Below are 17,096 nucleotides of genomic sequence, written 5' to 3'. Positions count from 1 at the left end.
TCAGCATTTAAACACTGCATTATTCTGTCCAGGCGTAAAGTCTGCGTTACCTTCCAGTGGCAAAAAAGCCGTACCATAAGGAAAGTAGTCCCAGAAAGATAACAATCATTTCCAAGCGTGCCAGAGCAGCCAGACCAAACAGCTATCCTCCCCCAGGCCGGACAGAACCGTACCCTACTAGTGCAAAAGATACATCAAATCCCAGGGAAAGAAGTAATCCTTTTCCAAAGCTATGTTTGTAAACTGAGAGCTATCCAAAAGCCAGTCTCTCAAATGTCAAAGCAGACAGGCAAGATTGTATAATTGAACATTAGGGAGTCCCAATCCCCCAGTGGACCAGGAACCCTGCAAAAATACACTATTCATTTTGCTTTTCCTGCCCCCCAACAAAAGGAAATAACTAGCCTACGAAGATGCTCTGTATCTCTTGCAAACAGAAATAGCAGCAGTGTCTGCAAAAGACAGAGCCACTTAAGGGAAATGATCCTACGAAACAGATGTATGCACCGCATCAAGATTGGAAGATTCCGCCAGCATCTCAAGAGTATCCTAGTCTCAGTCAACATGTTATCTACATTCAATCGGTTCAGGGATTTAATATCAAAGGGCAGCTGGATGCCTAGATAGCGAAAAGAAGTGTGCGCCCATCGCAGTGGGAATGTGGATCCCCAGTCTTCTCACAGAGACTCTGAAAATGCCAGGACCTCTGACTTCACGTAGTTGAGCCAGAAGCCTGAAAAGTCCCCATATTCCCGGAAACTGTCCAAGAGGATAGGTAGCGAGACCTTGGGTTCAGTCAAATAGACCCATATATCATCCGCGAAGGCTACAACTTTAAAGTGATGGGCTCCCACTACCATCCCCTGTATCTCTGGATTATCCTAGATTTCTTGAATAAGAGGATCCAAGGTCATTATAAATAACAAGGGCGATAGGGGGGGATCCCTGGTGTGTACCTCTGCAAATCAGGAATGAATCCAAAAGTACACCATTCGCCCACACCTATGTCTGCAGATTTTTATAGAGGGTACCGATCGCACGGATGAACCAGGGTCCTAGGCAAAATATCCTTAAAACATTGAATAACATGCCCCAATCTACCTGGTCAAAGGCCTTCTCGGTATCAAAACTGACCACCAGAGAAGGGAGTTGGTTCTGGGCTGTTCTTTGCAACTGAGTGACCCTTCACAAAGCCCACTTGCTATTCCGAAATAAGACCAGGAAGTTTTGTGGCCAAGCGATTAGCCAAGACCTTTGTAAAAAGTTTCGCCTCAAAATTCAGCAGTGAAATCAGTCTATAGGATTCAGGTTTATTTGGTTCCTTGCCCGGCTTCAACAAAATCATTTGTGCTACATTTAAATGTCTATGGAGTCTCTCAGCCTCTACAGCTTCATTAAACGTAGCACCCAAAAGCGGAGCTACCTCGGCAAGATTTTATAAAATTCACTTCGCAACCCATCAGGACCTGGTGATTTCCCCAAGGCACTAGTTTGAATAGCCTATTCAATCTCATCAGCTGAGAAGGGGGCATCCAGTTTTGCTCTGGACGAAACTGAAAGAGCCAGGAGAGCATGATTCAAGAGATACAGATCACCAGCCAATAAAGGGTCATGATGTCGAGAATATAGTTTTCCATAGAAAGAACTAAGACCCTTATTAATGTCAGTATCTGAGTTCACAACACTATTCTTCTCATCCAACAATGTGGCAATACATGTACTTCCCTGCTGTTACTTCACCAAATTAGCCAAGAGTTTGCTGCTTTTATTAGTAAAACGAAAAAGGTGAAATTTGTAATGTTCCATGGATTTCTGAGCCTGCTGATGTAAAAAGACATTGAGCCTCTAACTACTGAGCCTTATCAGATAACGCATGAGTGTGACCATACCGCCATCGCAATGAAGAGACCAAGCACTCCAGATGTAATAATTATCACTGGCATGCCTTATGCTGAAAGCTAACATAAGAAATTACTTCTCCCAGAAGCACCACCTTAGCTGTTTCCAATGCCAAAATTGGATCATCAAAGTGTTCACTGTTCATCTCACGGAAAGCTTGCCATTGGGTTAACAGATGAGTATGAAATCTGCTATCTTTGTAGAGATAGCTGGGAAATTTCCATCTATGAATCGAGCCCGATAAAGGAATCGACCACCATTCCACTGTCACCCATGAATGATCTGAGATCGTAATGGGGCCAATTCTAGAATCAGAAAGCTCAGAAAATAAAGAACAAGAGAGCAGTATATAATCAATACGAGCCATAGTTGCATGCGCCCTGGATAAATGTGTGAAATCTTTCTCTAGGGGATGCAGGGCTCTCCAGGCATCCAACAGGTCCAAAGAGTCACAGAGGATAGCGATACCCCACCCCTTTAGATCTGTCCCAAGTGGGATCAGCCACCTCATTGAAATCGCCATAATTGCTTTTAGTATTTTTCTTACTACTTGTACCTCACTGGTTGTCAGTTGTCTCTGTAGTGTGAACCACGTAGAACTGTTACGGTATTGCGATATACAAAAATAAAGTTATTATTCAAGTTATTCATTATTTAAATATAAATCATAAATCGCCTCTTGTGGTTCAGAGGAGAGGAGGGATTTTCCCAAGGTTACTCAGATAAATCTTTTGAATATCAGCTTTTTAGTTTCTGCCAGATGATGGTTTACCTGAACATAGCACACCAGCATCTTCATGGTGGCCACAGTTATGGCTGTCCCATTGGCTTGCTTTGCATTGTGTAAGGTGATGTTCCATCCCGTTACAGTTAACATTGTCCAACCAAATTTGACCTGATCCTTCCCCAAAATAGGCATTTCCAAAAGGTAATGCAGACAGTCCACATCTTAATTGTTTACAAATCACCTGGGCTTCATGGTGGTCCCAATCATCATCACAAATAGTACCCCACTGATTGTCTTTAAACACTTCCACTCTTCCTGAGCATTGGCTGGAACCATTGACCAGTCTTACTTGTAAGGGACCTGAAATCAAACACAGTATGCATATAATTCAGCATTAATATACAGAAATAGAAAAGAAGACATGAAAAATATTTTTTTAAAAAAAAAAAAAAACCTGAATGGGCCCAAGTTTTTTTTCTATTTTGTACTAAATCATCAAGAATGTAGAAGCAATCTTAAAAGTACCACTCAGAGGCCTAAGTTCTTATTGAGGCTGAGACAGTGGATGATATAATTCCACATTATAGAAGGCTTACATCTTCATCTAGATTGCCTGTTCCTCAAAGGCTGTTAAAACCCATTTTAGGATAAATATCAGACCAGGCCTGTAGTTAGTAGGCATGAGGGAATTTGAAAAGAATGTTGAAGACAAAGTTCAAATGAGCATGAAACAAAATCATTAAATGGGTGAGGCCTATCACCTATGCAGTCACCCAGGGTAGAAGGAAACTGCACAGTCATTCAAATTGGGATGGAAGATACCCTGTTCCTACCAGAATTCCTTCAAACTTTTACTCTATGTGGTAGATAGTCATAAGAGCTTACACAGGCAGGAGAGGCTCCTGCCCCACTTAAACCCCAAACAGTAGGCCAGAAGAGGATTTTCAATTGCAATTAACCAGGCAGTGCCACTGAATATCCTCCCTGTCTGCCATGGCACTGTCTAGTTAGTGCGGGGGGTGGTCCATGAGTGAAGCCAGGTAGACTCGGAAGATATGCGAGCACCAGGCTATGCCTACATACCTAACCAGGTAGATAAACCCACACATAAAGCCAGTCCTATCGTTACCTGGCTAGGTATGTGGGTGCCAGCATTGAATATCAACCAACAACTGCATAACTTCCAGGTCTGCTAACGATTTGCATATTCAGTACCATTGTCTGAACACAGCCTGGCATTGAATGCCCAGGTCTAATATAGCTGTCAGCAGCTTTAATATTGCCCGTTTCGCTTAACAGATTACTGCAGTGTGTCTAAATAATACAATAAAGTTTTATTGGTGAAGAAAATGCTGGAAGAAATGAAAGAAAAAACCAAAACAAAACTCACCAACCATGATAAACACCGGGTCACTGTGTGGTGACATAAATGATCTTCCTTTCAGTCCCATCTCATATGCACAGGTATAGTTGCCTTTCTGGGAGTCGTTCAGTATACTCACAATATATAGTGCATGATTTTCCGTAGGTGACAGCATCCTCGATGCAATGGGGATAGAGACATTATCTTTATAAAAATAGATTGTACTGTTTAGGTAGAATCTGGGAATTGCACATTGCAGGTGCAGGCTGTCCCCAATTTCATATCCAATCAAAGGTGCTGAACGACTGATTTCAGGTTTGGGTGAATCACCTGTAAAACAAAAAAAAGACAAGGATGAAATAGTATCTATTAGGAGTCAGATTAAGAATTTTCACTGAGATCTTTTATTCAAGTTGTAATGATTTTTACACCTGGCATTGGATTTCTTTCTTTCTATTAATTTGCTTACCACAGAAGTCAAACTTACCGGCCTGTACTTCCCTACGTCTTCCACTTTTGTGGAGAGGGACCACATCTGCCCTTCTCCAGTCCTCCGGTACCACTCCCGACTCTAGAGACTCATTGAAAAGGTCAGTCAGCGGAGCTACCCGAACTTCCCTAAGTTCCTTCAGCACCCTCAGATATACACCATCCAGCCCCATCGCTTTGGTCTACTTTTATTTTAGCTAGCTCCTCACAAACGATCAGGGTCTACCACTCCTCCATCCCTATTCATGTTTGTCTTCTGCAGTCCTGCTCCCGGCGCTTCAGCCGTGATCACAGAACAGAAATATTTGTTAAGCAATTCAGCCTTTTCTTTATCAGCTTCTACATATTTCTCCCCTTCACCTTTGAGTCTCACAATGCCACTTTTGCACTTCTTCCTATCAAACTAAACTAAACTAAACTAAACCTTAGGTTTGTATACCGCATCTTCTCCACGATCGTAGAGCTCGGCACGGTTTACAGAACTAAGATAGAATGGAACTCCAAAGCATGGTTGTGGATTAAGAGTAAAGGAGGAATAGAGGGTCTAGGTACCAGAGAGGGGGGAGGTGTTACATTTTTGAGAAAAGCCAAGTTTTCAGATGTTTTCGGAAGAGTTGGAGGGAGCTCGAATTTCGGAGAGGGAATGTAAGGTTGTTCCAGAGCTCGGTGATTCTAAAGGGGAGGGATGTCCCTAGTTTTCCAGCATGGGATATACCTTTTATAGACGGGAAGGATAGTTTTAATTTTTGGGAGGATCTGGTGGAATTGGGATTAGAGGAATTACAAGATAGTGGAATAATGGGAGGAAGAATGCCATGAAGGATCTTGAAAGTTAGGCAGGCACATTTGAAGTGGACCCTGGAGATTATTGGAAGCCAGTGAAGCTTGGACAGAAGTGGTGAGACGTGATCAAATTTACTTTTTGCGAAAATAAGCTTAGCCGCAGCATTCTGAATTTGCTAGAGTCTGAGGAGGCTTTTCTTAGTTAGGCTTAAGTAGATAGAGTTGCAATAGTCTAATCTGGAGAGGACGATGGATTGTACAAGGACGGCAAAGTGTTATTGATGGAAACAGGATCTCACTTTCCTCAACATATGAAGGCTAAAGAAGCATTTTTTTACCAGGGAGTGGAGGTGGTCATTGAAGGATAGTGAGGAGTCCACGATGATGCCCAGAACTTTGCTTGAGAACTCAAGCTGTAGTGTGGGGCCGGAGGACAGTGGAATGGAGTGGGTAAATGGTCTAATATTGGACCGAGCCAAAGTAGTTTTGTTTTGGACTCGTTTAGTTTCATTTGAACAGTGAGGGCCCAGTTTTGGAGGTTCGATATACATGAGGCTATGTTCTCGGAAAGGTTAGTGAGGTTTGAGTCGGTCTCAAGGAGGACAAGGATGTCATCAGCATAAGTGTAAAGTGTTTCAAGGGGGGATAGATGGAGGAGTTTCAGAGAGGACATATAGATATTGAAAAGAATAGGAGATAGAGGTGAACCTTGCGGGACTCCACATGTCGTTTCCAGGGGCAGGATGAGGTGCCATTCATGCTAACGGTGTAAGAACGGGAAAGTAAGAATTTTGAGAACCAGTCTAGTACTGATGCCTATCTCGGAGAGTTGGAAGACTAGAATATCATGATGGACTACATCAAAAGCAGCAGAAAGGTCAAATTGTAGGAGAATAGCGAACTTATTACGAGAATGAAGTTATTGAACCTTAGAGATGAGTGAGGCCAATAGGGATTCGGTGCTGAAATTGGGTCTGAATCCATATTGGTAAGGAAGGAGAATAGAGAATCTTTCTAAGTAGGATGAGAGTTGGGAAGATATGATAGATTCTAGCATCTTGGTTAGGAGAGGGATATTTGCTATTGGACGATAGCTGGATGGAGTGGAGGGGTCTAGATCAGATTTTTTCAGTAGTGGGGTCAAAGCAATGTGTCCCATTTCAGAAGAGAATAGGCTCGATAGAAGGGCAGAGTTTATAAGTTTGGTGAGAAATGCGATGGCCTGTGTGGGAATTTTCTCGAATAGGTAGGAGGGGAATGGGTCCAAGGTACAGTTGCAAGTTTTTAGTTTGAGGCAGAGTTTAGAGACCTGCGATTCGGAGACGAGCTCAAAGGCAGTCCAAGATCTGTCAGCTGGGATGGGGTTGGAGATAGGTAGTGCAGGTATGGAATCAGTGGGCGCCAGGGAGTTGTAGGAGACTGTAGGTAGGAAGGAGCATCTTAGAGAAGTAACCTTTTCATAGAAGAATTTTGCTAGAACATCAGCTGACGGAGAAGAGGGGAGCGGAGTGGAGTCGTTTTTAGAGGTTAAGGAGTTCCAGATGTTAAACAGTGCACTATTCTGGTTGTTGGATCTGGAGATCTTGTCTCCATAGTAGTTCTTCCTAGCTTTTTTTAATGTTGTATTGTAGAGCTTAATATTGACCCTCCAGGTCTGTCTGTCTGTAGGGGAATTAGATTTTTTCCATTTGCGCTCCAAAGCTCGACATTTCTGCTTCAGTTCTCTGTGAAATGGAAGGTATCAGGGGGCCTTACGGGGGTAGGAGATGGTTTTAGTGGATAATGGAGCAAGAGAGTGGTAGGTGGATTCAGAGAGGGTGATCCAGTTGTGCCAGTTGGTTACTGAATCTGCGAGCTTGGGAACGGAGGAGAGATGTTTTTAAGGAAATTGGTCCAGAACAGATCGCTCGTAATTTTTTTGCGGAAGATAATGGAGCTGGGGGAACAGGATGGGGCCCCAAGATGCGACATGAAAATGGGGAGAGAGAAAGCCCCTAAGAAATGGTCTGACCAAGGGACGTGTTCCCAACGAGCGTCATCAGCTGAAGTTTTGTAAGAGGTAAGATCGAGGAAGCTGATGAAATCTAGTGTGTGCCCTTTTTCTTGGGTTGGAGAGGGAGCAGGGGGAGAAAAACCTAGAGAGGAGAGGAAGTTGTTAAATTCAATCGCGTCCTTGCTGGAGATATTGTCAAGGTGGAGATTAATATCCCCAATGATCAGTAATCTTTGAAATTTAAGGAAGGCGACTAGGATCGAGGACTAGATCAGAGGACTTGATCCAAGGGCTAGGTGGGCGGTATAGTAGCAAGATACCCAGTGGATGAGGGCGGAGTTCTTCATTGACTGAGGCTAGCATATATTCTAGTGAGGGGTGGCTGCCCTTTTCAAGGAGCTGGACGTCAAAGAAAGATTTGTAGAGTAGTGCCAGGCCGCCTCCTTTTCGGTTAGGTCTGTGTGAGAAGAGGCCTTGGTAACCGTGGGAACAGAGTTCGTTTTGTGTAAATAGGTCGTCTTTAGCAATCCATGATTCTGTGATGCACAAGAATCCAGGGTCAAAATCATCAAGAAGGTCTTTCAGAATTTGGATCTTGTTGCATGCGGATCTGACATTGCAATAAAGTGTCGGGACTAGGGTGAGAGAGTCAGAGGCATGGATGGGGAGATTAGCAGGGGGCAGAGGTTTTAAGGCCGCATAGTTGGCTTTTCGGGGGGGTTTGTCTCCCTGTTTTACTGTTTCAGCTATTTTTTCTTCCATTTACATCTTTGTTTTCTTGACTACACGACCAGTTCATTTTTTTCGATTTAATTTCTATCAGAACTAAAAATCCAAGTTTGCAAAGATAAGAAGATCCAAATAGCAACAACGCCTTGATTGCTTTGTTGCTCAAATTAGAATAACTATTGCATAAAAAATAAACTATAATTACTTGCCGTTAGTTTACAAGGATCAATCACATCAAAGAATAATGTTTGTCTGGGCGGTTGTAACCTTACACATATAGATGCTCCTAACATTACATGTACGTTGTGTACACAAGTCTGGCAATCTATTCTAGTGTATACTTATGAAGGGAATTTTCTAAAATAAAATAAAATCCCTTTTATGTGACCCTTCATTGTTATCTTTTTCTAAAAAATTTGGAAGTTCCACCCCGTCTCCCATTGTTGTCTGTAAGTCTATTTTTATTAACATATGTGTGAAAATGTTCCTGTTATTACATTACATTACATTAGTGATTTCTATTCCGCCTGTGCCTTGCGGTTCTAAGCGGATTACAAATTAGAAGATATCTGGACATTTCCGAGAGAATTACATAACAAAGATTCAAGTATGTTACAGGATACGGTAGAGAATAACAATACATTCGGTTCTAAGCGGATTACAAATTAGAAGATATCTGGACTTTTCCGAGAGAATTACATAACCAAGATTCAAGTAATTACAGAATACAGTGGAGAATAACAATACATTCGGGTAACAGAAGATAATTACATAACATTGAAGGAAGAAGTTTACTGGATACAGATGGTGGTTGCTTATTTAGGTATCTGAATATATATTGGAGGTATGGTTTGAGGAGTTGACTAATGTGGTATTCACAAGGGAGTATGCATGTGCGACTAGGGTGGAGGTTAGCATGTAGGGAAGTATTTTTTGAATAGAAATGTTTTGCATCAAATTTTAATAAACATGAAACATACCCAAAATCTCTTTGGGGAACATCACCGTGCCGTGGCATTCAGTTTGAGAGGCATATTGTAATTGTAACTTAGGTGCATGAAGCACTTGGACAGCTTGGACACCCTGTGAAGAAGGTTGGAGAGAAGTATAGCTCTGCTCTCCTAGAGACCTGCCTGGAGGACTGATATAGGAGGACACGTCGGGACAGATGAGCAAGCCGATGCTGGAGGACATATTACAGTATCTGATCGGATAACCTGCTTTAAAAAAAATGCACTTTTAACATAACATGATTCTTTATTTATGTACTGTGCATATGTCTTTCGGTTCATGGCAGTGCACAAAAGAATACAACAAGGAGAAATCGTTAACATTAAAATTGGTTAAACCATGAGGAAGTACAGCACACACAAACTTTTACAGGACACTGAAAGTGCATATACTTTAAATGGATATTAATTGATTGATTTATTACAGCTTTACACTCTCGAGGAACGTGGGGAGACATGATCGAAACATTTAAGTACCTCACGGGACGTGTCGAAGTGGAAGATGATATTTTCTTTCTCAAGGGACCCTCGGCCACAAGAGAGCACCCGCTCAAACTCAGGGGCGGAAAATTTCATGGCGACACCAGAAAGTATTTCTTCACAGAGAGAGTGGTTGATCATTGGAACAAGCTTCCAGCGCAGGTGATCGAGGCAGACAGCGTGCCAGACTTTAAGAATAAATGGGATAACCATGTGGGATCCCTACGAGGGTCAAGATAAGGAAATTGGGTCATTAGGGCATAGACAGGGGGTGGATAAGCAGAGTGGGAAGACTTGATGGGCTGTAGCCCTTTTCTGCCATCATCTTCTATGTTTCTATGTTTATCGCTAATCACACCTATATGCTTCTAACAGATAAGAGTGTTTTTATAAAATGTGTGTACACATCTGAAGTACATGAACACATTTGTACCTGCCTTGGCGTAATGTAATTGTCTGCATCTTCATTTGTACACTGTTGGAGCTGGATCTAGGAGCCTATTTTACAAAGGCACATAAGGGCCTATGTTTCCTTTATAAAATATGAGTCCTAATGCAGTGATGCTCAACCCCGACCTGGAGGACCACCAGGCCAATCGGGTTTTCAGGCTAGCCCTAATGAATATGCATGAGAGAGATTTGCATAGCATGGAAGTGACAGGCATGCAAATCTGCTCCATGCATATTCATTAGGGCTATCCTGAAAACCCGATTTGGCCTGGTGGTCCTCCAGGATAGCGTTGGGGACCACTGTCCTAATGGACTTCTTACACAGGCAGTCTAAAATGAAAGGCCTATAATGCATCTGAACATGGATCTCATGATACGAGACTGAGGAGCCTAGACTCAAGAATAATGCGAGGAAGATTTGTATTTCTTCACAGAAATATTAATCGATGTATTTAATATTCACCACAAACTAGCCAATAAAGCACGGGCTATTTTCTTTTTACGTTTCCCATGTAAATGTATAATAAGATATCGAGATAATAAATATGTGTTTTTTGAACCGTCTCAACTTACAGCTTTCTCGACGCAGAAACGTTTGGAGAAGGAAGGAAGAACAACAACAATGTAATAGTAACAACCAATGGACTCGATAAATAGAATAAGCTCCTTAAACCAGTCACTAGATACCTTTTTCTTTTCTTGTATAGACTTATTAATGGATTTCCTTAAAGTTCACTCATAAATTCTCGGATCATTAATTTGAGGACTCGAGATTGTTAGATTTAGAGATTCTTAGTATTATGGAAATTATTTTCTTTTATTTCTGTGAATGATTAGACAATCTTTCTGTACAAAATGTTTTGATTTTGTTAAAAATTTAAAATGATAAATAAAGAATTTAAAAAAAAAAAAAAAAAAAGCACGGGCTAGCTATAGCAAAAGTAAACAGCCACCATAATAGGTCTGTATCATTTTAGCAGGAAAACAAAGTGGAGAAAATGAAGGGTAATTAAAACGAAGGCATGCTTGGAAATTAACTAAATAAATTACCTGAACATACCACACTTGTAACCTCTGCATGACTGCAGTTCTGCTTGTTTCCGATCCTGGCTAGACAATCAAAAAGCCTTGACTCTGTTCCTTTACAGTGCACATCAGACAACCAAATAGTTTTAGTTCTGTAGTCAAACTGAGCATTGCTCTGCACTGATATTGCTGAGCCACAGTCCAAATGCTTGCAAATCACTTGAGCATTCTCCAAGTTCCAGTCTCTTCCACAGACACTTGCCCATTGGCCTTCCTGAGGTACGGCCACCTGTCCAGCACAACGAGTGGGTCCACCTTTTAAAGATAAATCTGCATAATACAAACGGTGAAACAATAAGAATGATGTAGATTTATATCACAGATTTTCCTTGTGTTCATAATAGGATTGTAAACATGATATCATCATAATTTTGCAAAGACTGAGCAAGTAATTGATGTATGGACTAGAACATGTTTACTTCGTTGGAACAGTTCATCTTTCAATTTTCTAAAGCTCCACTACCTGCATTCCATCCCTGAGCTTGCTGTAACCATTTTACAATTTGAACCTGGCAAAACTTGGAGATCCATCATGGTTCAAGCTTTAAAATGGTTGTAGTACATCACACAAACAGATCTTGCTTGGTGAGTAGATCCAACTAAGAAAGGTCAAGTTGTCAAGGTGAACTGAGCTTGCTGTAACCATTTTATAATTTGAACCTGGCAAAACTTGGAGATCCATCATGGTTCAAGTTTTAAAATGGTTTGCAGTACATCACACATACGGATCTTGCTTGGTGAGTAGATCCAACTAAGAAAGGTCAACAAGGTCAACTGACTCATCCAAGCCACAAAATGGCATGGGGAAAGAATTGAAAGATGCTGGAGAGATGGATGTTGGCCATGGGGAAGGGAAGGATAGGGAGATGTTAGCCATTTCTGTCACCAGTGTAAAAAATATTTTCTGGAATAGCTGTGGGATTGAGATGTGCCAAGGGTTGGAGCCAGAAGGCAAAATGGGTGGAAAGGGGTAGGGTTGGTGCATGTACTAAAACTTCCCTCTCAAAAGTTGGGCCCAATTTATCATTTCTATAAGTGTATTAAAACAGTAAGATATACTGGCAGAAATCCTATTTAATATATTTATTTATTTATTTGATTTATTTTTAGCCCGTCCTCCCAAAGGAGCCCAGAATGGGTTACAAAATACATCCATAATAATCCAGACACAGCAGAGATGACAGCTTACATAAATTACAATATAGACATGACAATAAATCATATGTACTAAGTAGCATCTGGTGAGATTAAGTGACATAGGTGCGTTGACTGGGTGGCATTTCATGGTGAATGACTTTAAGGCGCTGGGTTAGTAAAGAGGAAGGTTTACACGGCCTTCCTGAAGTTCCAGAGTCCATCTAGTGATCTGACAGATGGAGGGATTGTGTGCCAAAGTTTGGGTATGAAATGTGAGTAGGAGCGTTTGCGGGCGGTTTCAGTTTTGAGGGAGCGGCCAGAAGGTATGATCAGTCGTTTTTCTCCTTGGGACCTCAGTGGTCGTTTTGGGAAGTAGATTTGTAGTTTAGTTTTCATGTAGTACGGAATCGTTTCATGGAAGGTTTTGAAAACGAGGAGCAGGGCCTTGAAGGTGCAGCGTTTTTGAATGGGCAGCCAGTGCATGGAAGCTAATGCAGGGGTAACATGGTTGCGGATGCCTGGGTTTTTCAGAAGGCGGATTACAGCGTTTTGCACCCTTTGGAGGCGGGAGAGAGTTTTGGTAGGCAGGCCCACTAGTAGAGCGTTACAATAGTCTACGCGGGATAGAACAAAAGCGTAGAGTAGTTGGGCAAATTCAGGTTCTGAGAAGTAGGCACGTATGGTTTTTAGCTGGCGGAGGTAGTAGAAGGAGGATGATACTAGTTTGGATACGTGATCTGTCATTGATAAATTAGAGTCAAGAGTTACTCCTAGGCTGCGGACGTTGTCTTTGGGTGTAAGGGTGTTTGTGGCCCAGGAAAAGGACGGACGGGGGTATACGCATAAATCTTTGTGGATCCAGAGAAGTTCTGTCTTGGATTCATTTAACTGTAATTTGTTTACGGTCATCCAAGACTTTATTTCAGTTAGCAAGACTGGAGATATTTGATTTGTTCTTAAAACATAATGAGTTAAAGAAGTTCAGTGTTTATTTAGTACAGCAAACTTAGAAGCAAGGAAGCCAATGATACCTTTCCAAGACTGGCAAATTACTTTACCCTTTAATGCCTTAGATACAATCACAGGCCCACATTTACAAATGTCCTAATGCAATTCAATATATATCAGCTCTATTTTAGAAAAGCCATGAAAGTAAGTACTTATATATAGATGTTTCTGGCAAAATATACAGAGCCAGGCTATAACATATTTTACAATACTAGGGCACTACATGTAAGGCTATTGTAATAATTGACATATCCCCAGCCCTCCTATCAAGATACAGTATATAAAAGGCTACAAAAAGTCAGAGATAAACGTTGAGCTCCCAAAATAGCAGTATGGTAAACGTAGTAATAGTCAAGTGTCATAAAGGGTGCCTATCACTCCGAAAACAGCTCAAAAGGGCCAACACCATGGTCCCTGCATCTACTGGACAAGTCTCCAACACAGTAAAAAATGGATCACTCTCTCTATGCCATCTCCACTCTTTGTATTGTTTTATCTCACATTCTGTTTTACATACCTTCATTCACAATTTCATACTTTCACATTTAGAGTCCTCTAACTTAGTTTATGCTTCCTATGTTCCCTCTAAGCCAGGGAAGCAGCTGCACAATTCATGATATATTCTGAGCTGTAGTTGGTTTGTGCTGGGCTGGGCTGGGCTGGCACATGGCAATGGGGTGGGGAAGAGATAGGCAAGGGCAAGCAATTTTTGAAAATTATGTCAAATTATATTAAAAAATTGAGAAGTTAAATTATTTCTATTGAACTGAAAAGAAAATATTAAAAACTGTACATAAAGGGGCAAATTTTATAAACAGCATCCCGACTGTAGGCAGTGGTAGGCGTCCTACCACTGTCTAACCAGCCAATCGGGACGCATGTTTTCTAAAAACAAAACACCAAGGCAGGCCGCCTACACTGTAGGCATCTGTCACGGGTGCAGGGAAGCACCTAGGGATGCTTAAGCTCACCCAAGGCTGGGCATGGGCGTGGTTTCACCATGATGTGGCCGTAGGTAAGCTTAAGTGGCACTGGGCATCTCCCTAGGGTCATGATAGGCTCCTGAAATGTAGGCCAGCAAAATACTGACCTACATTTCAAATAGACGCGGCTGCTAAACTGATCGTGGCAAGGAAATCTTCCTGCTGCAATCAGCTGAGTGGCTGCAGCAGGGAACCTCTGAACCCCACCGCAAGTCGGCCGGCAGGAGGGATGCCCACTCCCTCCCACTGCCACCCCTGAACCTCCCACACTGTCCATAGCAGGAGAGCTGAACACTTCCTCCTGCCGGAATCCCCAAAACAATACTCAGCAGAAGGGATGCCAATTCCCTCCTGCCGCCCCCCCCAAATATATGACTCCCTGAAACCCCGACCCCCCACCCCTCAAGACCCACCTGGACACCTCCCATACCTTTATCAGCAAAGCAGCTGGAGGGATACCTACTCCCTCTCGCCGTCAGGCCCGCTTCTTCAGAATGGCAGGCATTCCCTGTGCATCCTGGGATGCACTGGGGAGGGGTCTAAGGCCCTCATTGGCCCAGGCACCTAACGCCCCTCCCATAGAGAGGGGCTTTAGGCACAAGGGCCAACCAAAGTCTTAGATCTCCTTCCCAGTGCATTCTGGGCCCCTATGCTTTAGGCAACTTAGCCAATCAGGGCCTTATGCTCCTCCCCGGTGCATCCCAGGATGCATCGGGAAGGGGAAGGCCTGCGATTCTGTAGTGACGGGCCTGCTGTCTGGAGGGTATATGCCTCCCTCCTGCCGGATCTTCATTTTAAAAGGTGGGGGGTGGTCTTCCTGTTAGGGGGGATGCAGGGTGGAGTCTTCAGGTAGGTAGAGGGCCCTGGAAAGGGGGGGGCGCCGGGTAACCAGAGGATGCTTGGGGGGGGGGGGGAGATGCTTCAAGGTGGTTGTGACAGGAGGAATTGGGCTCTCTTGCCGAGGCATGTTTTGGGGGGATGGCAGCAGGAAGAATTGAGCACTCCTGCTGAGGGATGCTTCAGGGGGTGGATGATGCTTCAGGGGGGATAGCGACTGGATCAGGAATAAGCTGGACCAGAGGTATTAAAAACAGAGAGATTCTTCTTGGTAGACTAAGACATACATATATGCTTAAGCAATTTAGAAATTATATTAATATTACCTGAGCAAACAACGCCAACATCTTCATGGTGATTACAGTTGTGAATACCCCATGCATTGGCTGTGCACTTGGCCAGATGTGTTGCTGTTTCACTGCATTCCACATTGTCCAACCAGATTGGATCAGATCCCTCCCCAAAATCAGCAGTTCTTTCTAGATCAGGAAGCCCACAACCCAGCTGCTGACAGACTACGTTAGCCTCATTTATATTCCAGTTATCTTTACACACAGTTCCCCACTCATTGTTTTGGAATACTTCCAGCCTTCCAGCACATCGATTGGAACCATTTACCAACCTAATAGGGAACAGATCTGAAAATAGACTTCATAAATTTTTGTTAATAACTACAATGCAATAGAAAATATTTAATCACAGGATCAGAATGGTTGGATAGAGATCTATAAGATACAATCTTCAAGTAACTAAAAATGCAGAGACAGATTTTATGGACCAGCAGAGTTTGAGAATTAATGCAAACATTTTTTTGTATTTTTGGCAGCGAAGGGAAGAGCGAATCCCATATCAGATAAATGAAGATCTTTATTTCTGTCAGCTTAAAATATCATCCGACAGGGGCCATGTTTCGTCCAAAATAGGGCTGCATCAGGGGTAAGTTGTAAAACACATACATCTGATCCATCACAATTGAAGAATTTTTTGAATGATAAAGTTGAAATTGAAAGTTTCAGATTCTAATATAGTTGTTGAAGAAGATTAGTGACATACTGGAATTGGTCTTTGCCTGTATAGGATGATTATAAATTGTTACCTATACAAAAATTGTTATTTGCATTGTGCAGCTTCATTGATGTGGACTTGAAGTAAGTTTTATTTTGAACTGTAAGTTTTCCTGTTTGAAATTGCTTTTGCCTTTTTCCTGATTTTTTTTGTTATTTATGTAACAAATGTCAATAAAATATTAATTTTAAAAATCCACATACATCAAATTAAAAAAAATTAATCAAAACCGATAAAAGGGATCCAAAACATATATAAGACTGAACACATATATATCAAGCAGAATTATACTGTATTCTTAAAGTTCAAACAACGTTTTAAATACCAGTAGGGAGAGTGCCAATGACACACACTCTATCAAAGCACGCAAACAATCAGTACAGCTGCAAGGTAAAAAGACCAATCAATATATAAGCACATCTAAACAGTTCACCAAAAAACAATATATATCAGAATGTTATAATCATTCCTGAATTACTATAGAAAAGTACCTGACTGCTCAGACAAATACACAATACTAAATCTAAAGGTCTAGGTATATTTCAAAGCTTAATTAATAATTCACCAAAAAGCAATATGTAATAAATAAGATAAAAACACCCAAATCATTATAAAACACAATAAAACAAAATAATATACAGATAAGCCACCTTGAACCTATTTAGGCATAACGGGCCGGATTATGTAACTGGTGTCCAAATCGATCGCCTGTCAATCATTCCAGGGTGCCGGTTACAGAATTGCACCAAGATAGGGGGCTGAAATGTAGGCCCAGAAAACCCAGGCCTACATTTCAGCCGCTTATCTTGGCCGCTAGACCGCAGCAGCTGAGAGCGGCAGGGGGATCAACCCCCCCATCAACTGAGCGGCAGGGACTCCCCAAAGCCGCGATTCAGTAATCAGCGGCTTAGGGATCTGACCAATTGAAATCATAGGCTACTCCCAGTGCATCCCAGAATGCAATGGGAAGGAGGCCTAAGACTAAATCCCCTCCTATAGGAATAAGGAATAAGAGGTTAGTTTTCATAAATTACAAAAGATTTCAGAAAGCGGAAGA

The 17,096-nt window shown here is 42.0% G+C and overlaps 1 protein-coding gene across 1 annotated transcript in view; it reads right to left on the bottom strand.

Moving 5' to 3' along the window:
* The window catches only part of LOC117346301 (deleted in malignant brain tumors 1 protein-like), an 88,078-nt gene that overhangs the window by 49,670 nt on the left and 21,312 nt on the right, over positions 1-17,096 (bottom strand). The window contains exons 4-7 of the mRNA XM_033915701.1: positions 15,301-15,596; positions 10,974-11,279; positions 4,017-4,319; positions 2,672-2,986 (exon numbers count right to left, since the gene is read on the bottom strand). Coding sequence (XP_033771592.1) covers positions 2,672-2,986; positions 4,017-4,319; positions 10,974-11,279; positions 15,301-15,596 — 1,220 coding nt within the window. The remainder of the gene's footprint in view (positions 1-2,671; positions 2,987-4,016; positions 4,320-10,973; positions 11,280-15,300; positions 15,597-17,096) is intronic.

This window comes from Geotrypetes seraphini, chromosome 12 (genome assembly GCF_902459505.1).
Source record: "Geotrypetes seraphini chromosome 12, aGeoSer1.1, whole genome shotgun sequence".
In the NCBI taxonomy this organism is placed as follows: Eukaryota; Metazoa; Chordata; class Amphibia; order Gymnophiona; family Dermophiidae; genus Geotrypetes; species Geotrypetes seraphini.
Note: the sequence above shows the minus strand (reverse complement) of the source record. Positions and strands in the feature narration are given on the sequence as shown.